This window comes from Oncorhynchus gorbuscha, linkage group LG08 (genome assembly GCF_021184085.1).
Source record: "Oncorhynchus gorbuscha isolate QuinsamMale2020 ecotype Even-year linkage group LG08, OgorEven_v1.0, whole genome shotgun sequence".
NCBI lineage: Eukaryota > Metazoa > Chordata > Actinopteri > Salmoniformes > Salmonidae > Oncorhynchus > Oncorhynchus gorbuscha.
This window is the reverse complement of record NC_060180.1, coordinates 47622169-47649541: the sequence shown is the minus strand read 5'-3', so window position 1 is coordinate 47649541 and position 27373 is coordinate 47622169. Positions and strand designations below refer to the sequence as shown.

At 45.6% G+C, this 27373-nt stretch overlaps 1 protein-coding gene across 6 annotated transcripts in view; it reads left to right on the top strand.

Annotated features, from left to right (window-relative positions):
- The window catches only part of LOC124041748 (arf-GAP with GTPase, ANK repeat and PH domain-containing protein 3-like), a 238369-nt gene that overhangs the window by 113966 nt on the left and 97030 nt on the right, over window positions 1-27373 (top strand). For 4 of the 6 annotated variants that reach the window (XM_046359704.1, XM_046359707.1, XM_046359702.1 and 1 more), the window contains exons 2-9: window positions 345-403; window positions 2514-2601; window positions 9914-9999; window positions 14948-15089; window positions 16861-16995; window positions 18241-18368; window positions 18681-18836; window positions 24616-24702. In XM_046359704.1, coding sequence (XP_046215660.1) covers window positions 345-403; window positions 2514-2601; window positions 9914-9999; window positions 14948-15089; window positions 16861-16995; window positions 18241-18368; window positions 18681-18836; window positions 24616-24702 — 881 coding nt within the window. Of the gene's footprint in view, window positions 1-344; window positions 404-2513; window positions 2602-9913; window positions 10000-14947; window positions 15090-16860; window positions 16996-18240; window positions 18369-18680; window positions 18837-19314; window positions 23474-24615; window positions 24703-27373 lie in introns of those variants that run through there. The other 2 variants (XM_046359705.1, XM_046359708.1) reach the window with 2 other exon arrangements.

Sequence of the window (27373 nt, the reverse complement as noted above, 5' to 3'; positions counted from 1 at the left end):
TGGAACAAGTCTGGTTTTCTCTCGCTATTGAATTGAATTAGCTGTGTGCGTTCTTGCTTGCTCGTGCGCCAGAGGTCTCTTTTTAAACCCCGATTTGCACCACTTCCCTTCAAGCCACAGACAGTACATGTTCGGTGCAATGTAAACAAACATCAAACAACAAGCATTGTCAGGACAAAGAGTCTAGAGGGAGAGCAGAGCAGAGCCTGTTTTTCTCTGGTTCAACAGAACACATTGACATAAACTGTTGACGACACGAAACAGTGATCAGGAATCAACACCCTGCTTTACCCTTCAGTAACCTTAACTAAATGCTGTTTGTTCTCCGTCTTTTTCTCTTCCAGACTCTTTCGTCAACAGCCAAGAATGGACATTGAGTCGATCAGTGCCAGAGCTCAAAGTGGTGAGTGGTATGCATCATAACTTCAGCCCGTTGTTAATCGGCTGACATTGGCATTGCAAGAGGAAGATAAATTCAACATTAGCATTGGATTGATTTCAACGTCAATGCCAGTGCATGCTCTATGCATGTCAAAAACATTTCCTCTCATTCTGCATGAGAGAGTGAGAGAGAGTAGAGTAGAGTACAGAAATTGGCTGGAATATTCCCTGGCACCAAACGAGATTGTGGGTGATTTTTAATGATGCTGTTTTTTTTTTGCGTTGGCATGGTGACGCGGAGCGTAGAGTGGTTTGCAGCAGACTAAGAGATGAGTGACGGTTTTGGGCTAGACGAGTGACACTTCCTGGGTCTGATCCAGCCGCTGGCACAACCGTTCTTACCACTGCCAAACGCACACACACACACACACACACTGCTCACGTCCTCACTTGAAGAAAGGAATGCTTCACGCACATAATCAATAGGGATATTACCACAAAACCTCATTCCGCCATTCTGGTGTTAAATACTGTGGTAGTATTCATAGTATTTTGGTCTTCTATGAATTGGTTAGGGTCGTGCATCGCATCAGAAAGATTTATGGGAATCAGACACAAATCAGATGGGGGAACTTTTATTAAGAACATGCTTTCAAAACAGGGAGAATTTGATAGAGCTCATTGTCTTTTTATATAGTAGACGGTGTTCATTAGCGCCACACACTTCAGAGGTTAAGTGAACCGATGCTGAACTCAGCAGGGAAAAGACAATGACTGCTGTCAGAGAACTTCATTTACTTCCACAGTTCCTATATGGCAATATTGGACAGAAGTAGTTCAGTCATATGAGTTATGTTTCCCAAAAGCATGGACAAATGTTATCGTCCCAACATGTAGGCTATTGTACTCATGGTGGACATGAGCTGATACTGTGTTGTACGGGCTTCCCAAAACTTTGCATTAAAAACATTGTATTCAAACCTGGACTTTGATGATGAACCCACAGACTGATCCTTAAAAAAAAGTCTCTAGTGGAATTTACACACAGTGCCCGCTCTGCTTTCATCTGCCTGAACTATGCTCATAAAGCAGCCTTATTAATGATGGGCTTACAACCCAGCAGGTTACAAAGCTTTACAGTTCTAACACAAACCCTGCCCCTTTTGTAGTTAGTTTTGGTTATGAGTAGCTCCTAGCTTGTTATATTTATTTATTTATTTATTTAACTAGGTAAGTCAGTTAAGAACACATTCTTATTTTACAATGACGGCCTACCCCGGCCAAACCCTCCCCTAACCCTGACGACGCTGGGCCAATTGTGCGCCGCCCTATGGGGCTCCTGATCTCGGATGGTTGTGATACAGCCCGGGATCGAACCAGGGTCTGTAGTCTCGGTCTATTCTTTCGTTCTTGATAGACTACTACTTCATGTCCTCTCCAAAGCCAACTTCCTCCTTACAAAGAACATAAGTATTGTGAGGGAGAGGATAGGTAGCTTAACCCCCCCCAACACACACACACACAGTCCGCTGTAATTAAACCAATCCTGACTTTACCACCCACTAATGATCTAAAGAAAAGGGGGATGAAGGAAGAGGGGGGGGTGAGGGCATGTTGAAGGAGCCTTTGTTCTCCCCCAGACACCCTGGCATCATCAGCCACCCCAGCCTGGGAGCGGCACCAGCCCACCCTCCGTCAGGTTTCCCCTGGGGGCATAGAGCAGTCAGGGCTGGGGCCTTGGCCTAGACACCCACCAGGGGGAGTAAGTAAAACATTAGCTGAACATATACAGTACTGTTCCCTCTGTGTCTTACCTTTACCCTATAAGCACCATCTGTTCATGTGAAAGTCCATAGGCTGAGGCCTTTGGCATTGGTTAGTTGTGTAACCATCTCTACAACATATTGCCACCACCAACTGAACATTTTACTGGTACTAGTCATGTTAACAGACTTTTAATAGTACTAGTATTTTGCAGTCTTGCTGTTTCAACAATCATCATCAGTACTGTATATAGGTCAAGCTGTAGAGGCTCTGGCTATGATTGCAGGTGTAACCATCCATACAACATACATGTCCTGGAATGAACTACATGTGAGTGTTGGTGTCATGTGTTTTTGTTGTTTCTGCAGGGTATTGTGGGTAATCTGTCGAGCGGGAAATCGGCCCTTGTCCACCGGTACCTGACAGGCACATACGTGCAGGAGGAATCCCCTGAAGGTAAGAGACTGCTGCTGAAATCCCGAGGGAGGAGAGCACCATCACACGGTTTTTTTTAAACTAAAAAAGTTGTCTACTTTACTAGACGGTCTTGTCAGTCAACACATGAACGCATCACTTGAGGCAGAGCTGTCTCTGTTCCTTCTTATAGCTGTGATGATATCTTGCTAATCTAGTCCATCTACTGGCCCTGCTGCATCATACATGAGATCTTTATAATAATTCCTAAAGTTTATTTAAGATTTTACCAGATTATTGTCAGTCCAAAACCTGTTGAAATTCCACCTGGAATGATCAATTGGCAAGCCAGTCTGCATTTTGGCTGATGTTATTCTAGCTGGGGATAGATACTGACAAAATACAAGGACTGGGCTTGATGCTTGCAGTATAATTAGCAGTTAGTTTGAGTGTTTTCCACATGGTGTATGGAGACAAAGGAGAAATCTTGGCTTGTCATTAACGGTATGCCAGGTGTGTTGGTGTTGATATTTTGTATCAGTTGACGCAGTGTCCGATTTTCTCTCAAACCCAAGGGTGTGGAGAGAGAGAGAGAGAGAGAGAGAGACGACTCTGAGGTAATTGGCCGTTAGCCAATTATCCGTTAGCATAAACGAATGACAGCTAGAGCAAAGCATTGTCTATGAAAGACATTTAACATTTAAGTCATTTAGCAGACGCTCTTATCCAGAGCGACTTACAAATTGGTGCATTCACCTTATGACATCCAGTGGAACAGTCACTTTACAATAGTGCATCTAAATATTTTAAGGGGGAGGGGGTGAGAAGGATTACTTTATCCTATCCTAAGTATTCCTTAAAGAGGTGGGGTTTCAGGTGTCTCCGGAAGGTGGTGATTGACTCCGCTGTCCTGGCGTCGTGAGGGAGTTTGTTCCACCATTGGGGAGCCAGAGCAGCGAACAGTTTTGACTGGGCTGAGCGGGAACTGTACTTCCTCAGTGGTAGGGAGGCGAGCAGGCCAGAGGTGGATGAACGCAGTGCCCTTATTTGGGTGTAGGGCCTGATCAGAGCCTGGAGGTACTGAGGTGCCGTTCCCCTCACAGATCAGGAATCAACTCCGTAGGCAAGCACCATGGTCTTGTAGCGGATGCGAGCTTCAACTGGAAGCCAGTGGAGAGAGCGGAGGAGCGGGGTTAATCGGCTGACGTGAGAGAACTTGGGAAGGTTGAACACTAGACGGGCTGCGGCGTTCTGGATGAGTTGTAGGGGTTTAATGGCACAGGCAGGGAGCCCAGCCAACAGCGAGTTGCAGTAATCCAGACGGGAGATGACAAGTGCCTGGATTAGGACCTGCGCCGCTTCCTGTGTGAGGCAGGGTCGTACTCTGCGGATGTTGTAGAGCATGAACCTACAGGAACGGGCCACCGCCTTGATGTTAGTTGAGAACGACAGGGTGTTGTCCAGGATCACGCCAAGGTTCTTAGCGCTCTGGGAGGAGGACACAATGGAGTTGTCAACCGTGATGGCGAGATCATGGAACGGGCAGTCCTTCCCCGGGAGGAAGAGCAGCTCCGTCTTGCCGAAGTTCAGCTTGAGGTGGTGATCCGTCATCCACACTGATATGTCTGCCAGACATGCAGAGATGCGATTCGCCACCTGGTCATCAGAAGGGGGAAAGGAGAAGATTAATTGTGTGTCGTCTGCATAGCAATGATAGGAGAGACCATGTGAGGTTATGACAGAGCCAAGTGACTTGGTGTATAGCGAGAATAGGAGAGGGCCTAGAACAGAGCCCTGGGGGACACCAGTGGTGAGAGCGCGTGGTGAGGAGACAGATGCTCGCCACGCCACCTGGTAGGAGCGACCCATCAGGTAGGACGCAATCCAAGCGTGGGCCGCGCCAGAGATGCCCAACTCGGAGAGGGTGGAGAGGAGGATCTGATGGTTCACAGTATCGAAGGCAGCCGATAGGTCTAGAAGGATGAGAGCAGAGGAGAGAGAGTTAGCTTTAGCGGTGCGGAGCGCCTCCGTGATACAGAGAAGAGCAGTCTCAGTTGAATGACTAGTCTTGAAACCTGACTGATTTGGATCAAGAAGGTCATTCTGAGAGAGATAGCGGGAGAGCTGAACAAGGACGGCACGTTCAAGAGTTTTGGAGAGAAAAGAAAGAAGGGATACTGGTCTGTAGTTGTTAACATCGGAGGGATCGAGTGTAGGTTTTTTCAGAAGGGGTGCAACTCTCGCTCTCTTGAAGACGGAAGGGACGTAGCCAGCGGTCAGGGATAAGTTGATGAGCGAGGTGAGGTAAGGGAGAAGGTCTCCGAAATGGTCTGGAGAAGAGAGGAGGGGATAGGGTCGAGCGGGCAGGTTGTTGGGCGGCCGGCCGTCACAAGACGCGAGATTTCATCTGGAGAAAGAGGGGAGAAAGAGGTCAGAGCACAGGGTAGGGCAGTGTGAGCAGAACCAGCGGTGTCGTTTGACTTAGCAAACGAGGATCGGATGTCGTCGACCTTCTTTTCAAAATGGTTGACGAAGTCATCTGCAGAGAGGGAGGAGGGGGATTCAGGAGGGAGGAGAAGGTGGCAAAGAGCTTCCTAGGGTTAGAGGCAGATGCTTGCAATTTAGAGTGGTAGAAAGTGGCTTTAGCAGCAGAGACAGAGGAGGAAAATGTAGAGAGGAGGGAGTGAAAGGATGCCAGGTCCGCAGGGAGGCGAGTTTTCCTACATTTCCGCTCGGCTGCCCGGAGCCCTGTTCTGTGAGCTCGCAATGAGTCGTCAAGCCACGGAGCGGGAGGGGAGGACCGAGCCGGCCTGGAAGATAGGGGACATAGAGAGTCAAAGGATGCAGAAAGGGAGGAGAGGAGGGTTGAGGAGGCAGAATCAGGAGATAGGTTGGAGAAGGTTTGAGCAGAGGGAAGAGATGATAGGATGGAAGAGGAGAGAGTAGCGGGGGAGAGAGAGCGAAGGTGGGACGGCGCGATACCATCCGAGTAGGGGCAGTGTGGGAAGTGTTGGATGAGAGCGAGAGGGAAAAGGATACAAGGTAGTGGTCGGAGACTTGGAGGGGAGTTGCAATGAGGTTAGTGGAAGAACAGCATCTAGTAAAGATGAGGTCGAGCGTATTGCCTGCCTTGTGAGTAGGGGGAAGGTGAGAGGGTGAGGTCAAAAGAGGAGAGGAGTGGAAAGAAGGAGGCAGAGAGGAATGAGTCAAAGGTAGACGTGGGGAGGTTAAAGTCGCCCAGAACTGTGAGAGGTGAGCCGTCCTCAGGAAAGGAGCTTATCAAGGCATCAAGCTCATTGATGAACTCTCCGAGGGAACCTGGAGGGCGATAAATGATAAGGATGTTAAGCTTGAAAGGGCTGGTAACTGTGACAGCATGAAATTCAAAGGAGGCGATAGACAGATGGGTAAGGGGAGAAAGAGAGAATGACCACTTGGGAGAGATAAGGATCCCGATGCCACCACCCCGCTGACAAGAAGCTCTCGGGGTGTGCGAGAACACGTGGGCGGACGAAGAGAGAGCAGTAGGAGTAGCAGTGTTATCTGTGGTGATCCATGTTTCTGTCAGTGCCAAGAAGTCGAGGGACTGGAGGGAGGCATAGGCTGAGATGAACTCTGCCTTGTTGGCCGCAGATCGGCAGTTTCAGAGGCTACCGGAGACCTGGAACTCCACATGGGTCGTGCGCGCTGGGACCACCAGATTAGGGTGGTAGCGGCCACGCGGTGTGGAGCGTTTGTATGGTCTGTGCAAAGAGGAGAGAACAGGGATAGACAGACACATAGTTGACAGGCTACAGAAGAGGCTACGCTAATGCAAGGAGATTGGAATGACAAGTGGACTACACGTCTCGAATGTTCAGAAAGTTAAGCTTACGTAGCAAGAATCTTATTGACTAAAATGATTAAAATGATACAGTACTGCTGAAGTAGGCTAGCTGGCAGTGGCTGCGTTGTTGACTTTGTAGGCTAGCTGGCAGTGGCTGCGTTGTTGACACTACACTAATCAAGTCGTTCCGTTGAGTGTAATAGTTTCTACAGTGCTGCTATTCGGGGGCTAGCTGGCTAGCTAGCAGTGTTGATTACGTTACGTTGCGTTAAAAGAACGACAATAGCTGGCTAGCTAACCTAGAAAATCGCTCTAGACTACAGAAAGAGAGAGGGCTTCTGTGTTAGAATGATAATTCTCAAACACATCAAGGTAAAACTAAGACCTGGGCGTAAAGCACTAAATCCTACTATTAACCCTTCATTTCAGAGAGGAAGGGGATCATAGTTGCTGCCATGAACATAAACAGGTTTCTGTTTAGGGAGCTGCGAGGCTCTGAAACGAGAGGTCGTAGCTCCGCGAGGAGGTTGTGTTTACTCCTACAGTTGGAGCACGTTCCCGAACCTACCACTTATGACTTCACAGAATCAAAACCGAAGAGTTCTCCATTTTGATTCTCAGGCGGGAAATCGGAAGCGAAGGCTGCCCGAAACCCGTGAAGATGTTGGCAAAGTTGGGTAAAATGACCATTTTGGATGGTTTGTAGTGTCTGTTTTTATGTGGCTACTGTGTACTGAGGATGATGAGACATGAAGCGCATAATGAGTTCCTGGCATTAAGATGCTGCTTCACCAAGGGAAAGCAACAATCATCGATGCCTAATTAGGCCTAGAGAAGTCAATGACAAAAATGCTGGAATGAAAAAACCTGAGTGCTGGTTTTGGTAATTCTGGAAACATTTTATACAGATCATTGCATTGTTGCTGTGATACAACATACCGCTCTGTCTCCCATCCTTAACAGGTGACAAAGGGTCTCCTATTAGTCTCATTTCTAGCACCTTGCTTAGCCCGGATAGAAACTGGCTTTGAAAGAGGCTACCTCGCTTCTAGGAAGAGTTGGTAGTAGTACTAATGTTGTCTGTTCTGTCTGTACCATTCATTAACCCAGCAGTTCTACTTTACGGTGTTTTATTGTACTATGTTGCTCGTTCCTGTGATATCTAAAAAAAAAAGGCAGTATCGGGACGGGGAGGGAGGTGTTGCCATGGCGACAGCGAAACTGGCTCTGTTTGAATTGTGGCTCTGTGTCAAGGTCTCTGAGCATCCACATTCCATTCTAGAGCTGGATATGCCTATTGCCTACTGCCTGCTCACCAAGCCCACAATTTCAGCTACCATCTCAAAGCCTGTGTGTGACTGTGTGTGTGACTGTGTGTGACTGTGTGTGTGTGTGTGTGTGTGTGTGTATGTTGGACAACAGTTTGATAGAAAAGCTATAAACACTCTATTCATTAGCCACGTCCAGGTAAAATCATTATACATTAAATTGCTTGCCTCCCTAATACAGATTGAGTGTCTCTCGTTATTGCTGCACAATTACTGTAGTTTTGCTTAATTCGTTTGGCACTGAGATTCAACAGACGTTTCACAGTACAGATGGTTTCTCCTCCGACCTCAGGATATGTTTTTGTCTATGCTTGCCGGTGAACAGTCACAGACACAGCAAGGATGTTGATGTTATGTAATCTAAATGTACGTCTTTACTTAAATGCACATCCATTGTATACCATGGCAACAGAAGATGCTGTTTGGTATAACACTCTCATTGTACGATTTTCAAGGGCTATTCGCATTTACATCCTCCGGAATCATTTCAAATGTCCTCTGAAGTCTGACACTTTGGTCCAGATACAGTCATTTTCTCATAAGACATGACTATACTGGGTATTACTATGAGTATCACCTTTCTGATATTTCCTCTAAATGGGAATCTCCTGGCATATGGCAACTCATCAGTCCGATCAGCGCTCCAATCTCAGAGCTCTGTTACTTCAGTGGAGAAAAGGTGGCTTGGCTTCCTTGAGTCTCCCTCTTTGGCTCTTACACATCTCAACTGATGTCTGGGAGAATCCCCCTTCCCCATTTGGGCTAAAGTGGAATTAATGGGTAGCAAGTGTGGCTCAAGTGGATCTGTAGAACACTGCCTACCTATCCCTTGAAGACTGCAGGCGGAGCCCGTCGCTGTGTCCTCCCTTGCTTTTTTGCAGAGGTGGGATCTGCACATCAAAGTACCAGTTAGAGAGTTCAGATAACACGGCTGATTATTAAATATCGGGTGTTGCCGCAGCGGTAGATATTTATTTTCTGTCTGTAGTTTTTTTTGTTGATATACGTTAATATGCCCACTCTTACTCCTTTCATGCAGACGTACATTATTCAATATTGTTTGAGATGGCTTGAAGCAGATTTTCTGCTTTTGAAAAAGCAAGGTTTTTTATTTTGCCTCGCTCCCCAACTTTCTCACTTTAATATTTGAAATCTCTGCAGGATCTCAAACTATTCCAATGTTATGCAAAATCCAATTTAGTGCCGAGGTATTCCCATCGGTCTGTATTTCATCTGCAGCCAGCCTTGCCGGAGGCGAGGAATACGAACAAGCGTTCAAAGAGATGAGGGGTAAAAAGTCCAGGCTGACTATAGTAGCTACCCTTCTCCTGCAGAGCTCTAGCCTCCACTATCTTGTGGCCGTGAACTACACCCAACTTTAGATTTCTCCCTTTTCTTCTCCTATTATCTTCCATCCCCTCCTTCCCCCTCTCTCCACCGCAGGCTCCATGCTATACGTTCATTCTAGTGGACGTGCCTTATCACGTCCTTACTGCCTGCTGCGCTAGCTAACACACTAGCACGCTATCTTATATTTAATGGAGTTCTGCATCAATGATGGAGACGGATCGCTAGGCTAGCTGGTGGTGGTGTTGTAGTGAATTTGGGGTGGGGGGGGGGGGGGGGGGGGTCTATGGCTTTGTGGCAGTGCTCTGTGACTGTGTAGTGGAGAAGGTTCCCTCAGCAGCTGTGTGCGTTTAAACATGCCAAATGGCAATTTCCCTTCATTGTAACTGACTTTAGAGACCAGTTTTCTTCCCCCAGCTTCTGATTATTATTCATTTTTGTTTTATTGAGACAGCGGGGCCAAATCAAACCGCAGCATATTCACAATCACATGCTGGGATGGGACCATCATCAAAACCTTACCGGGATGGAAAGTCATCAATGGGAAGTTCGAAATCTGACTCATGCTTAGGTCTACTGGTGTGTGCTGGTGAAGAATATTGGAATTAATATAGCATTTTGGTGATTTAGCTGTAGCGAAACCAAACACGTTTTCAGTGACAATGGGTAGAGTAGCAAGTGCTTTACACCACTTTGGGCTTGAGTTTAGCGCTCTTCCTTTATTTTGCCGACCCCTTTAATAGGCAGGGTAAAGTAGATCAGTCCACATTGGTTGTATTAATACTGCCGAAGCATGATTCTAGGCAACGCACCACCAAATAAGTCACCCTGACATTTCTCTCCTCTTCCTCAGGTGGTCGGTTCAAGAAGGAGATGGTGGTTGATGGACAGAGCTACCTGCTGCTGATCAGAGACGAGGGAGGCCCCCCGGAGCTGCAGGTACGTACGCACAACTTGCTTTCTGATCCCGCATGCCTCAGTACAGCCAATTAATGCCACTTAATGTCTGCAAGATCTCCTCCACAACAACCAGACAGGAACTAATAAACAATTCTCTGTTGGGGGGGGGGGGTTCATTTCAATGCTGCACAGCTCTCCCATTCTCAGCAGTGCTTCATACTGCTTTTTACCAAGTCGTTGTGCCCTGAGAACTTACCAACAATTAAACCTAGCTAAAAGTAATTTCATAGTGGAAAGACAAGACAGAACAGACACACACTCGTGTTAAGATAGAGGACCCAGCAGCCTAGTTGGTGTGGAGCATCAAGAGTTGAGCCGGATTCATTCATTCGAGGAAGAAAATAAGTGGTATTTACAGTGCAGGTGACGGAGGGAAGACGAGATCCAGTAGGAGTGTTTATACACCAGATATACAGATAATGACAAGGAATTGGAAAAAATACTTGGTTGAACAACACTGAACTTAATTGGCCAATACTGCAATAACTCTACAGGAGTACAAAGGCAAATGCACCGTAAATACAGAGCAAAATGCCCATAAATGCACACATTTTGAGTAGACATTGTCAGGGCTCTGTAACGACATGTTAACTCACGAACACAACGGTCGCGTTCCCCTGCTCAAACGTTGCATGCATCGAACAATGGTTGCATCATTAACTGTGCCATCGGGAACCAGATTGCAATAACATATGATGTGGTTAGCTGATACTTAAAATATCTATCCAGGCGTTGTAAGATCTGGCATGCGTCAGCAACGCCTGGGCAGAGGAACGCGCACAATAACTCTTATGGATGAGGAGAGCAGTAATCTGGCATTAAAAGAGTTAGTGCTACCTGGGATCCTTGGGACATCCTCAACTCCTACCCCAACCATAACTCTTACCTTAATTTTAAATGATTTCAACTTCAATCGGGTAACTTCAGAGTTGGGACGTCCCATGGAACCAGAATAGCACCGACCCTTTAAAAAGGTAGGCTACATTCTCAAACACGACTAACACACATTTTCAGAACAATGGTCAATACTTGACACGTTATTGAAAACAAAAACAATATATGCTCAAACATGAGCGTTTACAATCAACTTTGGAAACACCTCTTAAACGAGATAAACCAAATAACTTAATGAGAGGCGAGCCACCTGGGCATTTAAAGGTGGAAACTCACCTACTAGGAGGAGGAGCCAGTTCACAGCATTGGTGAGCAGAACCACTGAGGTATAATATCCTGGAGACTGCGTCCAAGATGTCCGACTGTTGGTAATCTACTCGGGTTCGTATACGCCGATTCATGGACTGTCTATATCCTTCTTGGACTGTCTATATCCGGGTTGGGTCCGGTTTACACGGACCAACAACACAATGCGCCCCAGCACTCAGTGCGCACAGGGAGCAACGACGACGTCATCACGTCATCCAAAAACATGGCAGACATTGGATGAAAATAAAATGCTGATATCTTCGGCTGTGAGTTACAATTATTTCAATAATTCAGTGGATGTTTTGTGCACAAAGATGATGACTAAAGTGTCTCTCGTTGTGGCAGTCTATGGAATTTGTCCTTCTGAGCCAGGCATCAGTTAAACTGCATTACTGAAACCGTGCTTCCAGACCGGAACACTTACCCTCGACTTGAACATGTTGGCGGTAGCCTCGTTTTACCAGACTGATGACTGCTGCCCTACAGTGAATGATTTATGTGAAATGCACTGCACAGTCAGTATGACGTCCGTCGCATTTATGGCGGTACGGCCTCTGCAGACGTCAGGGCATTCATACTTCTTGCGCTGTTGTGAAGGAAGTTGTCAAGGAAGTGAGTTTGTGTTTATACAGGAGCTCCGGCCCTCAACTATCATCATTGGCGGATTTAGGTATTGGCGAAATGGGCACATTTTTTGAGGGGAATGGTGACATTTGCTGATTCGATTTTCTATTGCTCATTTGCACATCACGTTAAGGATATCATGTCACGGTGTGGGACTGTGGGTCAATTAACCTGGTCGGAGCGGGCGCCCTGATTCTAGTTTGTGAGCTAGGCAGGCTACTGCCTGGGAAGGTCTCCCACTCAGAAGTACGAGATGAGGAGGGAGGTTGGGGTGGGTTGACCTCAGATCTCCCCATTGTAAGCCCAAGGTAGGGGGAGCGGGGGGGAATCTATCAAATAGAGCACTTCTAACTTTGTACAGTACTAACACAATTAGTAAAATCAGTGACACTACGAAATGCTTCTGGTTTGTGTGAAATAAATGTAAATGTAAATAAAAACCAGTCTGCACACCACCAAGGTGAACTGGTTTAGTCTTGACTCTTGGTTGACAGTGATGGGGGAAGGGTAATGTATTGATGCTCGAGTGCCAAATCAACACATTTGTTTCTATTTGTCTTTGTTACTTCTTTTTGATATGAGTCTTATTTTTGTATTATAGTTTTATATTTATATAGTTTTAAAGGTTATTAAAGGTTATTTATGTTGTTCCAAATGTCTGAATAACAAATACAGTTAGTGCAGAATGGTGCTTCTTTTTTTTGTTGCCTGGGGGGCGCTGAAGGGGGAGTTCGCCCAGGGAGCCATAAAAGCTAGAACCTCCACTGCCTACCGTCAACCAATTAAGTCAATGCGGAGCTTTATGGAGACCTACGCATTTTTACAACATTTGGTAGGTGCACGATGCGGTAAGGAGCTGAATCTGGCCTCTGCATGTCTCTGGAGGTTCCAGAATTGCGTCACACCCTCATTATGGAGCCTCAGACCACATTTTCAGATAAAGCATAAATTGGCTTTAACCTTGCAAGACCCGGATGGCTCACTAGGCTAGGTTGGCCTTACCAAACCAAAGAAATACAAAGCTAAACATTTCTAAAATAAATATGGTTGCCAGAATCTAGCTTTTGTTCTTTATATGATACAAATTACAATGTCTGATAGGACTAGCGACTGTGCCTCTATGCCAGGTACTCATTCAGTAATTAGGGAAAACATGGTGTGGTGATGCTCTTGGCTGAGCCATTTCATGTCTGTCTCTCTCTGGAGGCCTCATTTTCCTATTTTTTGGAATCTCTCTGGAGAGGCCTTGGAGTGAAAGCATCCTGGCACTCCAACCCCTCCATTTGGGATTTGTGATGATGAAACAGTCAATGATACCTGCCCTCTCCCTGGCTTAGCAAGGTTGGCTCACAGGCAGAGTTATGCTAGCATTAGCAAGGTTGGCTCACAGGCATTAGCAAGGTTGGCTCACAGGCAGAGTTATGCTAGCATGAGCAAGGTTAGCTCACAGGCATGAGCAAGGTTGGCTCACAGGCATTAGCAAGGTTGGCTCACAGGCAGAGTTGTGCTAGCATGAGTAAGGTTGGCTCACAGGCAGAGTTATGCTAGAATTAGCAAGGTTGGCTCACAGGCAGAGTTATGCTAGCATTATGCTAATGTTGCTCCCAGTCCCAGAGATGGGAATAGAAATGACTGTAGCTCCGTTCCTAGCTGGGTGTAATTAGCGCAGTGTAATTAGATGCCTTCATTACGTTCCCACTTACTGGAGTCTCAGCTGAAGCTGTGACTCTAAACTGAAAGCTTGATCTCCCCATCCATTCTAGACCTGGGTTCAAATACTTTTTGAAATCTTCCAAAATACGTTTTGTGTTTGCTTTATGGAGTTTTTAGTGTTTTTTATGGTGTTTACCTGCCTGAAGTGCCAGGTGGGTAGGGTTTGTTCTTTTGTCACTATTCTATTGGTTCCATTGCAACAGGTAAGCTCAATCAAGCACAGATACAGTATGTGACATTATTTCAAGTAGTATTTAAACCCAGGTCTGATTACTTCCACAGAAATGAACGCTGCTGAATAACTAAATGGAGGTAGGGGGAGGCGAAGGTTGATACACTGTTAGTGCTTGGGCTCTCTCTCCTCCTTAACCACTTTCTCAGAGGCAGTTGTGATTATGATTACCTTATTCTGCTGCCCAAGGGAAACCTCTTCCTTTCTTCTCTCCCTGGTGATGCACTAGGAGATTAGGTTTGTGGAATGGTGCAGGGGAAAACAGGTTCCATCTTCCCGATAACATGGGACACTGGGTTGTAATAGCCATATTTGAGATTTCATTGATATTCCCACTAGTAACTGGCGACACAGGCAATACAATAACACAGGCCCTGTCATTATAATGATGTTGCTACACTGCCCTCTCCTGCACAAATATGGAACTGAAGCCACTCCCATACAAATATAAAAAGGGAATTGTTTTGCATGCACAGGAGGTTGGTGGCACCTTAATTGGGGAGAACAGGCTGGTGGTAATGACTGGAGCGGAGTCGGTGGAATGGGATGAAATGAATCGAACACATGGTTTTCAAGTGTTTGATGCCATTCCATTTGCTGCATTCCTGCCGCTATTATGAGCCGCTCAGCAGCCTCCACTGTTGGCATGGTAATAATAATAATAATAATAATAATAATATTGAGTCGGAAAGAGTAATGCATATTTCAAAGCTGTTACAAAGGTGGACTTTATTCATTAAGCTTCACTTGTTCGTTAAGTTGACATTAAATTGCTGTGGTAATTTTTTCTTTTTTAACAATCAAGGGATTCATAAGATAATTATGTTTCAGGTGGTTCCTGGTTCACCATGATCAATTGATTGAAATTCATTTTTATGTGAACAGCTCAATAAGGGCTAGATTTATTTCAGCGTGAAAAACGTCATTATCTCTTCTCTTCTCACAAGCTGGCTCTCTCTTTTACATCAAAAATAAATAAATGCAACATCTTATACACAAGTGAAGCCGATCCGGTTACCCGATACCTTTTGGCCACACACTCAGGTCCTCCCAGATCCAGACAGTGCCACCCACCCACCCAAACACACACATTCAGTATGTTGGTGTTTTTTTCAATCCTATCAAGCCTGTGTTCTGTCTGTGTGTCCCCTGCAGTTTGCAGCGTGGGTAGACGCTGTGGTGTTTGTCTTCAGTCTGGAGGATGAGATCAGTTTCCAGACAGTCTACAACTACTTCCTGCGTCTGTCCAGTTACAGGAACACAGCAGAGGTCCCCATGGTCCTGGTCGGGACGCAAGGTATTTCTATTGAACTTTGATTTAACTAGCAAGTCCCTTAAGGTATGGATATTGTTTGGAATGTTAGCTTCACCCCATAGTGGTAGTTTGTGGGTTGGAGGTAGCCAGTTGTTAACATACACCAGACATAAATAGACATGAAGATGTAAGTAGGCTGGGAGTTTTGACTTTTGTGCCCTGACCAGGAAGAACTCTCGGCCTTAGTTTTAACATAGACTTGAGACTTTAGTGTGGATTTTCACATATAGTGCGTTCTGAAAGTATTCAGACCCCTTGTCGTCATACACATTTTGTTTCGTTACAGCCTTATTCTAAAATGTATTAAATAAAAAAAAATCCTCATCAATCTACACACAATACCCAACAATGACAAAGCGAAAACCGGTTTTGAAAAAGAAAAAACGTAGGTATTCAGACCCTTTCCAATGAGGCTCAAAATTAATCTCAGATGCATCTTGTTTCCATTGATCATCCCTGAGATGGTTCTACAACTTGATTGGAGTCCACCTGTGGTAAATTCATTTAGATTGGAAATCATTTGGAATGGCACACGCCTATCTACATAATTGTGTCGAGGAACAGATCTGGGGAAGGGTACCAAAACATTTCTGCAGCATTGAAGGGCCCAAGAACACAGTGGCCTCCATTATTCTTAAATGGAAGAAGTTTGGAACCACCAAGACTCCTCCTAGAGCTGGCCGCCCGGCCAAACTGAGTCAGGGAGGTGACCAAGAACCCGATGGTCACTCTGACAGAGCTCCAGAGTTCCTCTGTGGAGATGGAAGAACCTTCCAGAAGGACAACCATCTCTGCAGCACTCCACCAATCAGGTCTTTATGGTAGAGTGGCCAGACAGGAGCCACTCCTCAGTAAAATGCACATGACAGCCCACTTGGAGTTTGCCAAAAGGCACCTAAAGGACTTTCAGACCATGAGAAACAAGATTCTCTGGTCTGATGAAACCAAGATTGAACTCTTTGGTCTGAATGCCAAGCGTCACATCTGCAGGAAACCTGGCACCATCCCTACGGTGAAGCATGGTGTTGGGAACATCATGTTGTGGGGATGTTTTTCAGCGGCAGGAACTGAAGGACTAGTCAGAATTGAGGAAAAGATGAATGGAGCAAAGTACAGAGAGATCCTTGATGAAAACCTGCCCCAGAGCACTCAGGACCTCAGACTGGGGTGAAGGTTCACCTTCCAACAGGACAAGGACCCTAAGCACACAGCCAAGACAACATAAGAGTGGCTTTGGGACAAGTCTCTGAATGTCCTTGAGTGGCCCAGCCAGAGCCCGGACTTGAACCTGATGGAACATCTCTGGAGAGACCTGAAAATAGCTGTACCGCGACGCTTCCCATCCAACCCGACAGAGCTTGAGAGGATCTGCAGTGAAGAATGGAGAAACTCCCCACGTACAGGTGTGCCAGGCTTGTAAGTGTCATACCCAAGAAGACTTGAGGCTGTAATTACTGCCAACGGTGATTCAACAAAGTACTGAGTAAAGGGTCTGAATACTTTTTTCTTTTTGAATACATTTGCTAAAATTTCTAAAAACATGCTTTTACTTTGTCATTATGGGGTATTGTGTGTAGATTGATGAGGGGGGGGGACGATTTAATCAATTTCAGAATAAGTCTGTAACCTAGCAAAATGTGGAAAAAGTCCAGGGGTCTGAATGCTTTCTGAATGCACCGTACATAATCCCCCCCAAATGACATGTTCTCAGAACAATATTACATTCTTGTTGGCCCTTTTTGTCCTTCCCCAGATGCCATCAGTGCTGCCAACCCCAGAGTGATCGATGACTCACGGGCCAGGAAGCTGTCCAACGACCTGAAGCGTTCCACCTACTACGAGACCTGCTCCACCTACGGCCTCAATGTGGAGAGAGTCTTCCAAGATGGTACGGGCTGGGACATAATGTAGCTAGCCTAGTAACTAATGAATCTCCCCTTGATAAGCTGAATGAGAAGTTTCAGTGCCGGCCTGGGACTAGAAAGGGAAAGGGGGATGACCTAGTTAGTTGTCCGACTGAATGTATTCAACTGAGATGGGTCTTCCCATTTAACCCAACCTCTCTGAATAGATTGTGGACCCCTGGGGATCCTTGCGATCAGGATCACAATATAATGGTCTACAGTGTGTCATTGTATGGGTTGATGTCCGCCCATAGTGTTTCTACTGCGATCCAGTATCCAACCTCCCCTAACAGATGCTGGAGCTTTTCATGTTAGAAATGGCAATGTGATGTCAATGGAAAGGCCATTGGTAAGAAACGTATAACGGGCAGAGAGAGAGGACTATTTTCAACGCGGTGCCGATAGCCAAGAAGGAACTCATGTCTGCTTTACGAGAGAGAAACCTGTGCGCTCGAGGAGAAAACGTCTCGGAACTTTATGACAACCTTAATTTGAACAGCAACAACATCCGGTCCTGCCACACTACGATACCCTGCCGGGTTCAGTGCATCCTATTAACGACAGCTTTCAAACAGTCCCCAAACATTCTCTTTCCCCAACTTTATGAATGCGTAACGCAGCAGTTCACTTTCTCCTTTTCGTTGCTTGTTGACGCACGGAGCCTTGCGGGTCTCTGTATTAATTGCTTGCTTTGAAAGAATTACAACAGCAAAAAGTGTTTGTGTCTTGAGATCGAGCGGCTCCTCAATTCCCCGTTTCCCATGCTACTTTAACTATCAATGCCAATATGTTCCCCGGCTGTCAGACAGACTTAAACTCTTCTCTCTCCCTCGACCCTCATTCACGTCATGCAGAATCACAGATCCCGCTCCCGCTGGATTCTACAGCGAAGTGACGGGCGGCTGTCTACGCCGTCTGCGTTGGCCAATCAGGTCCCTCTGTACTACACCTGACAGTCTCCTTTGGTTAACATCACACCGCATATCTCCCTGGGCTTAAGAAAGGCTCATTTCTCTGAACATCATATGGCAGGAGTATTTCCCCTTGGAAACGGAGATGTTTTGTTATCTCTGGAGAACTGTATCAGGTTCACTTCCCCCGTATGTAACGTAATGACCTGATTGAAAAAGAGAATTGCTATGAAGTGGTTAATATCAGTGGACTTGTTGTTGTTGTTGTGTTTGATTCCTAACCCTCTGTTTTGTCTGTTTCTCTTTCTCTCCCACCAGTCGCCCAGAAGGTGGTGGCTCTGAGGAAAAAGCAGCAGCTGTCTATTGGTCCGTGCAAGTCCCTTCCCAACTCGCCTAGCCACTCATCAGTCCCCAACGCATCCCTCCCCTCTGTGCATATTAACCAGGTGAGGCCACACCCCCTACCAGAATATTTCTAACTAGGGCCAGGAGTTTTTCCTGACCAAGTGACCTGACAAGGAAAAATTCAGGGCCCTAGTTTTAGGATATTACATGTCAGGTTACGTGGTCAGGAAAAACAATGAGCTTCTTCTGTGTAATTGGCACATGCTGCAAGACATAGGATGTAAACTACTGAAAATACAGAGCGTACAGTAGCCTTCATAAACTATATATTATGATTCCGTTTTCCCAGATCCTACCTTCTTTAACTGACTAGTTTGTTCTCTCTCTGTCCTTCTCCGTCTCTCCTCTTCCAGGCGGCGAATGGCGGGGTTGCGTTCAGCGACTACTCCTCCTCGGTGCCTTCCACTCCCAGCATCAGCCAGAGGGAGATGCGCATCGAGACCATCGCCGCCTCCAACACGCCCACACCCATCCGCAAGCAGTCCAAGCGCCGCTCCAACATCTTCACAGTAAGTATGCGGCAGCTGATGCAGAGCAACACCCACTCGCACTACTAGAGGGCGCAGTACTGCACACACACTGTCCACCAGAGGGAGACAAAGACAAAGCCGCCCACTTCCTGGCTGTATCAGATACAGGCACAGAAAGCCTTCCTGGTTTACTCCTTATACAAGCAACACAAATGGGCAATGAGAAACAAATTATAAGGATAACGGTTGCTGGTTGCCACCTGGGTTATATTTTGAACCCATACTATGAACAAAATGCTTCATTTCGTTTTTGGTTTTCTTATTTTAAAGCAAATATCAAAGCTATAAGCACTGTGGAAAAATATCTCAGCTTTTTAAAACCTTTGTTATGTTGGTAACATTTCCTTTCCAATTGAAAGTAGATTCTCATGAGTTACTCATCTTTCACTTATCCCCTCCTCCTGGCCCCTCTGTCTCAATCTTTGGCCTCCCTCCCTACCCCTCTTATTTTTACTAGATCCTTTCTTTGCAGTGACTCCCTATTGGGGGAGAGAAAGGGTGAGGCAAGGCTACACCCCAGCAAAGCCAGCAATGCAACTTCCCCCCCTACCCTACCCAACCACACTAAACTAAACTAAAAGTCAGGGACAGACTATAACCCATTCAGTCACTACAGAGTCAGATAATGCATGCTCTCCCTTGCTTCTCCCTCCGCCCCTACCTTACACTAGATATCCCTTTTCTAACCTTTGCCCTTACCCCAGATATCCCAGCTCTTACCTTTGTCCTCTGGCCACTAACCAGTGTACTTATCACAGCTTGCCCTGCTCAACCCTCTTCCAATTACCCATACTTCTGATAGCCTTAGTTAAACCTCTATCCTTACTCTAGCTTCTACCTGAATTGCCCTTATTCAATCCCGTGACGCAGCTCTAACCTTCCCTACCTATGAGAGCCTTGCACTAACCACTGTACTTTCCTCAGCTTCCCCAGCTCCATCTCTTCCCCTCCATCCTTAGCCTCCCTTTCTCTTACCTCTACCCAGCCTCACCTGCTCCAACCTACCACCATCCCTTTCCCAGGTTCCCTTTTTCGTACCTCTACCTCTCCCTTCTACCCCTAACCCCAGCCCCCTCTCTTCCTCTCCCTTCTACCCAATAACCCCAGCCCCCTCACTTCTTCTACCTCTCCCTTCTAACCCCAGCCCCCTCACTTCCTCAAAACTCTCTCATCTCTCCCTACCCCCATCTCCCTCACATCATCTAACCTTTCCCATCTCCCACTACCCCCACCCCCTCACTTCCTCTAACCTCTCCCATCTCCCACTACCCCCACCCCCTCACTTCCTCTAACCTCTCCCATCTCCCCCTACCCCAGCTCCCTCACTTCCTCTAACATCTCCCATCTCCCCCTACCCCAGCCCCCTCACTTACTCTAACCTCTCCCATCTACCCCACCCCCTCACTTCCTCTAACCTCTCCCATCTCCCCCTACCCCAGCCCCCTCACTTCCTCTAACATCTCCCATCTCCCCCTACCCCAGCCCCCTCACTTACTCTAACATCTCCCCCTACCCCAGCTACTGTGGTAGCCATCACGGGGCTCTGGGCAGCAGAGCAGTGCAGATTGTCTGTCAGTTAGTAGCTCCCCTTGTCTTCTCCCTCCCCCTGCTAGGTAGTGACTAACCCTGTTCACCAGAGACATGAGCCTCTGCCTGTCCGCATCATGGAGATGCCCAAGCATGCCACCTACCCCGTGTGGGTGCCCGACTGGCAGGCTGAGCGGGAGTTTCAGCTCATGACCTTCTGAGGAGCGGCAAGCCGGGACAGGGAGGGGCAGAAGATGGGTGGAGGGAGGAGAAACAAAGTGTGTGGGCGGGGGGGAGTGGGGTTGACGATTCTCCATTTCCCAAATGACACTTCAAGAGCACAGGAGAGGAAGGATTTTTGCCATTTTTTACAATACAAGAGAAAAATGTAAGTTTTGTTTACCAAGCAGCATCCACGATAAGACTATCCGTTTTCACTTTGCTTCTTCATCAACCTCAATTTGGAATACCTCTTGAGGAAACAGAATTATGAACGCGCCATTCACAATACAGTAGTCCTGAACATCTCTCTCTCTCTCTCTGGCCACAAATAGTTAGCAAGTCAGTATTATAACACTTGCAGTGCCACCTCTTCTAATCAGAGTTCTGGGTAGTTGTGATCCCTAACCGTTTCGGAGAGTTGTAGTCAGCGTAGAGAAGAAGCCTTAACATTGTGGGTTATTTTGATAGATTATACAACACTATAGTGTCTATTTCTCTCCCAACCCTTTTGGGTTCACTTTCCTTTACTTAAGGGGTTTTGTGGGCTTGTCAACCAGATAGAAAGTCACTCCACTAATTAGAAACAACACTGTGGCTAACTTTGCAGTCATATTCATGAATCCACAAGGTGTTGTACTCACAGTATTGCTAGTTAGAATATGCCAGGAACATTTTCCCAATATTTTTTCTGTTTGATATATTTCAGTTTAGATAAGACCGTGTATTGGCTGTATGATACATTCTAAAGCACAATGTATTACTGTTCTACATGTGTAGTCGAAGGTTGCTGAGGGGGAAAAAAAATCAGAGTACTAACAGTGACCACATAAACTACTCTGTATCCCAGTGCACGATCTAATTAGATGTCATGCTCTCTAGTCAGATTTGGGTTCTGAAGTGCTTTTAAGTAGACTCATCTCAAAAACTCACGTTTTTTTTTAGTGTAGGCTATTGCCAAAAACTCATGTTGAAGTATAATTAAAATATGAATTTATTTAGGTTACTGACTATAGATTTAAGAATCAAAGTCGCCTCAGCTAATTCTAATATTCCAATGGTACCCAGTTACCATTGGAATATTAGAATTAGCTGAGGCGACTTTGATTCTTTTTACAGTTTGAGCTTTATATAGTGCATTGCAAATTGACTGGTGAATCTGCCTCTTTTGGAACTTTTATTTCTCAAAGTTACTAAAAGCTTTATTCATAAAGACGTTGGTTTATCCACCGTGTCTTTTCACCACCTTCATCACCAGTCAGTCAGTCTCACCAGCCATTATCATCACCCTCAGCCCACTTCTGTCATGATTAGTAATGGCCACTAGGTGTCAGCTGAGTACACAGAAATTATTTCCTAGTGCTTCCGTGGTTTAGTGACCATATCAATAGCTTTTGGCATATCTCATAGATTTTCCGGGCTGTTTGAGGCATTTTTCTTCTTTCGCTATGTTCAAAAGCACCATCATGGCAAATACCTTCTTGCATATTTTTTCAATTTGTTTTGGCCGCGTCTAAACCGCATATCCATCAACTCCCATGTATAATTGTCAGCCATTTTAGTTCCTTTTGCACTGGGTGTCCACTCTAAAGGAAACAAAAAAAGAATCTCCTGGAAGGTTTTTTTGTTGTTGTTGATATTTCTAGATCCGTGCTAATTTTCCAACCTTTCTTCGACAAAAAGGGCTTCCCAACTCTTTCCGTATTAAGAGCGCTGTGCTATAAAAAAAAAGAAGCACATTTCACTCCAATGAGTTGTCCCTCTGGCCTGTCATACCCAATAGGGAGGAGAGATGACTGGGGACTAGAGCGTTTTTGCTGCTTCGCCCTAGTGCCCCCTTTGCGTAATTGTGCCGTCGGGAGGTGCGCTATGGAAACCATAGAACTTTGTGACAAAAAAAGCAACATGTAACATTGGTAGTTGCTGAGTAGATCTGCGAGTCAGTTCATGGTCAAAGTGAAAACAGTCACTCTGGATTGTGACAGACTGTAGGAACTCTTCTCTGCTGGAAATGCCCCCCCCCACGTCCTTCAAGCCCACCTTGCTTCACATCCTTACAAACAGTCTGTGTACAGTACAGTCAAGTCACGCTTGGAATTCTAATTCAACCACTCAAAGGACACGGCCCCTTTACATGACATCACACTGCCTTTTGCCATAAAACAAGGACTCAAGGACTATAGGTGCCAGGTACATTGTGGTTTACTCCCCCCCGACCCCCCACCCCTTTCTTTTCATCGTTTTCTCTTTCATTTCTCTTTCTTTTCAGGGAAAGTCTTGAATGGACTTGGATGTGGCAATGTGTGGCAAACTTAAATAAGGGAATGTTAGGTGAAGTCGGGTAGTTTTATGAAGGCCTTCATAAAAAATTAGGGTAGGGAGTCAGGCACAAGTGGTATCATACAGAATAATGAATAACGAATGGGAAATGGATTGCACCGACTTGTATGAATGTAGTGTCTATTTATTTAATTTGACTATGATTTGGAATTATCCATTCCCCATCCTTTATTATTGATATTTATTTACTTTTTTAAATGGTTTTATTCATTTCAATTTTGGTTTGGTATGAAGATTATGAACTTATTCCATAATCGCTTTTATATCATTTATGGATTGACAAATATAAGACTTCTGTATATCTTGTATTGTATTTTATTTACAATGGTACTCTATAGAAAGTATATTATATACATATATGAAATATATATATAAATAATGCCTTTATTGTCCATCCTATATTTTGTGAGAACTGCAATGTTTGGCTCATTCTGTTGATCTTATTTGGGAGTGAAACCTGTGACTTGATTTGTATGGTGTCTGTATAGAAACGAAAATAATCAGAATAAAAAAATAAAATGTTGAAAATGATAAACCAGAGTTGGTTTACTTGAACTCGGACTCTACCTCTCTCCATTGGTGATTGATTGGGCATCCCTTCATCCTGTTCTGAGTGAGACCATAACAGTCTTGTCTGTTGGTTATGAGTGACATTCCTGTATTTCACCTGTTAGTCTGTGCTTTGGGGATATTCTGTGTACAAGTACTGTGTTTGTCAGAAAATGGGGTAATACTGTATTTTCGCTGCTTTTTCCCTCCACAGTCTGTCATTTGAAATGTAATGTGATGGCAGCAGGTGTTGGTGAAATGTGCTGCTGCACCTGTTCAATGATGTGTTCCACTGTTGTTTGTAATGACCATGTTCAACTGCAGCTGTACTAACCCTAACACTGTGATTGCCTTGAAATGTATTTTCCCTCCTGGTGTTCCAATAGGAATTTCAGAGGAATTTGAAAGGAAACACTTTATGAAACTCCTATATGATAACTTTCTTCATAATAACCTTCTTTTCCCCCTTACCTGCCTTTTCTCCTTTTTATTGCGTTTCAACTTGACTTGTCAATGTATCTATGCAAAACGGCCCAGCTGGGCCTTAAAACTTGATTTGGACTGACCTAGAAAGGCCCAATGTGGACCAAAGAGAGGGGTGTTCCTCTATGATCTGGAAGGGTCCACTGTGGGCCTGACAGAGGGATGGATCTCCCATGGGTTTACAGGACTGAGTCATGACTCAATGTGTGGTCGTCTTTTGGTCTACTACCTATTACGTGTTGGGATGTTTCTTCAGTGTCTGGTCTGTTCTGGTCTGGTCTTTTTTTATTACTGCACGCATGTCAATGTTACCGCTGTATGTTACGCTGGTCTGCTTGTTTGTTTACTTTCAAAGCTTTTGTTGTTGTTGAGAATTTTGTTTTGCAATGTTGAATTCGCCTCCCAACCGCTCTCCACACACACACGCATATACACGCATCCCACACACACACACGCATACACACACGCATACACACACACACACACATACCCCCCCACAGACACACGCACACATCCCACACACCCCAACCTCCAAACATTCTCACCTCTGACCCACATGCTCATCTTGACACATGCACCTTACTCAACCCCCCCTCCATGTTTTCTCCAGTGACCGACTGACTCTCTTGTTTCCTTGCAGTCACGGAAAGCCAACAGTGAACAGGCAAAGACCACTGACAGTAAAACAGATAGTATAGGCAGTGGAAGGGCCATACCCATCAAACAGGTGAGTGTCTCTCTACTCCTACACTAGTCATAGATTGTGTCTGAAATCACACTATATTCCCTATATAGTGCAATAGTGCACTACATTTGCTCAGGGCCCTGGTCGAAAGTAGTGCATTTTATTGATTAGGGTGCCCCATGCTGATCACCAATGGGTATTCAGGTAAGCAAAGCACATTCACTGTGTAAGTAGCACATTTCTCCCCTTTAGTGCATACACTCCCCAATGTATGTATTTGGACAGTGATGCAAATGTTTTTATTTGGCTATATACTCCAGTATTTTGGATTTAAGATGAAATGTTTCATATGAGACAACAATATAGAATATCACCTTTTATTTGAGGGTATTTTCATTCATATCTGATTTACTGTATATAAAGTGCTTTCATTCCTAATTCTACTCCCCCGATTTGAAGTCATAAGTAATTTGGACGAATTCACTTAGTGTATTAAAGTAGTCAAAGGATTTGTATTTGGTCCCATATACCTAGCACACAATGACTACATCAAGCTTGTGACTCTACAAACTTGTTGGATGCATTTGTAGTTTGTTTTGGTTGTGTTTTGGGTTCTCTTTCAAATACTGGTTTTGATGTCTCGCTCTGGGATTCGCTGAATAGGTGGATCACTATGGAAGAACCAATCACACAACGTCTGTCGGAGACAGACAGATCGAGTGGCGAATGAGGTGAGCCCCTCCCTCTTTATAAGGAGCCCCTCGCCCCACCCTCTAGTTAATCTCGTTCACTATGCTGTCTTCCTGCTTAACCTCGTGGTTCGCATGAGAACAGTTAACGATGCTCAATGTAGTGCCCCCCGCCCTCTTGTCCTTCATGTTGAGTACCGACCAAAAGGAATGCTTTTGCTAAAAGTAGAATTAGCTTTTTGCTATTTTCTACTTGCTCTAAGTCTAGTTGTAACCAGCGTCACACGGCTAGCTAACGAGACTTGGCCAGCTGACACCGCAAGGCCTCGCTGACCCGTTGTGCCAGCTAAACACCACTTGCTCTTACTACCTGTCGTTTAGCTTCAATAACGATGAATCGTTTTGTGTTGACTAAACTGACCGACCCAGCTTTTCAGCTCAACGGTCAAGCAAGTATTTATGTTCACGGAAGAACTACGCTGCAACACGTTTGTGTTCTACCAGCATTGTGCTAAACTAGCTAGGCTATTGGCCCACGAGGCGAACGTTAGCAAGCTAACCACACAATTTGGTTGCTAGCTAGCTAACGCCTACGTTAGCCTCACAGCTTTAGCATTTATACACAGTACTCACTTCAGCTAGCCATTCGCCACGAGGCATCTAATGAGCTAGCTCATGCCTATCAAGGCTAAATTCGCGGCAGGCACAACTGGATTAGCAGGCCTTTTTTCATGAGTTGGGGCCAAATGAAGGGTAACAGCGGCTTGACCGCGACCCAGTCAGACTCTGGTTCAATAAATGATGGCCACTGCTAATCTGTCTCAGGCAGGCGCTTGAACCCCCTCGCTCTTGCGTTTGCTACTCGATGATGATGGAAAGCCAGTTTTCTTCTCTCGCTTGGTGCATTTAACATTCACACGTTTTGTTGGCTAAACTGACCAGTTACACCTCAATGTGCTATGGTCAAAAGAGAATATATTCATAACGCTATTCAAATGGTTTTCTTCGCCATCTGCGGCGCAAGCCAACAAGGGGAACACTTGCTAGCTAACACCCACAGCCTCACGGCTAAGCGTCGACTAGCACACGCATAACCCGGTTAGCAAGGGCTTGTAAAGTAAGCATTTCACTACATCTGTTGTAATTCAGTGCATATGACAAATACAAATTTAGTTGATTTGAATACTTTACTCCCAGAGTTATCATGGGCCCCCGTATGCCATGGGAAACAAACATGCTTATGCGGCTCTCAAACGAGTCCTGCGAGTGTAAGGTTTTACTGAGTACCGGCCTTTGCTAGCTTTAGCTATGCTACTAGCCCTCACAGCGAATGCTAGCTAGCTAACCACCATCTGCCGATAGCTAGATTAGCTCTCATATGTAGTTTGCCTAGCATTAAGTTGCTGTGTGCCTACTAACTGAACCAATCCCAACCTGCTGTGATATAGTCTACGAGACGGCGTAAAACAGGCTAGCTAACACGGCAAGGTCATCCCCTCTCGGGCTAAAGGTGATGGTCTACGCTTTTCCTCCTCTATGCCTGATACTAGGCAGAGCGAGGGAACCAGGCTTATCCTTCATCTTAGTAGCCACTCAATGGCCAGGGAGGCTCTGTTTAGCAGAGATCACTCCTTATTTACGACCAGCCTTGGCAACTACAATTAAGCAGGGATCTTCTGACCTAAGAGAAGAGAGATGTTCCACCCTCACCCCGAAACCCTGGCCCATGGGCCTGGCCCGTAAGACGATGAATCTGAACGTGACGTGACAAGCTTGCCGCTCAGTCAATTGAGACTATCCAGAGTGCCAGAGCCACTTCTACATCCTCACTGTATGTTAACAAGTGGTGCGGTTTTGAGAAGTGTGACCTAAGGCAGATCATTCCTTTACCAAATGCTGTTTTATGAATGGGGATCGTCGCGTACAGTCTCCAAGCCTTGAGACCGGTCTATTGTGTTTCAGGCTATTTCGCAGCAGCCTTTAGAGGCGCAGGAAAGCATGTCGAATAAATATAGCCTTCAAAA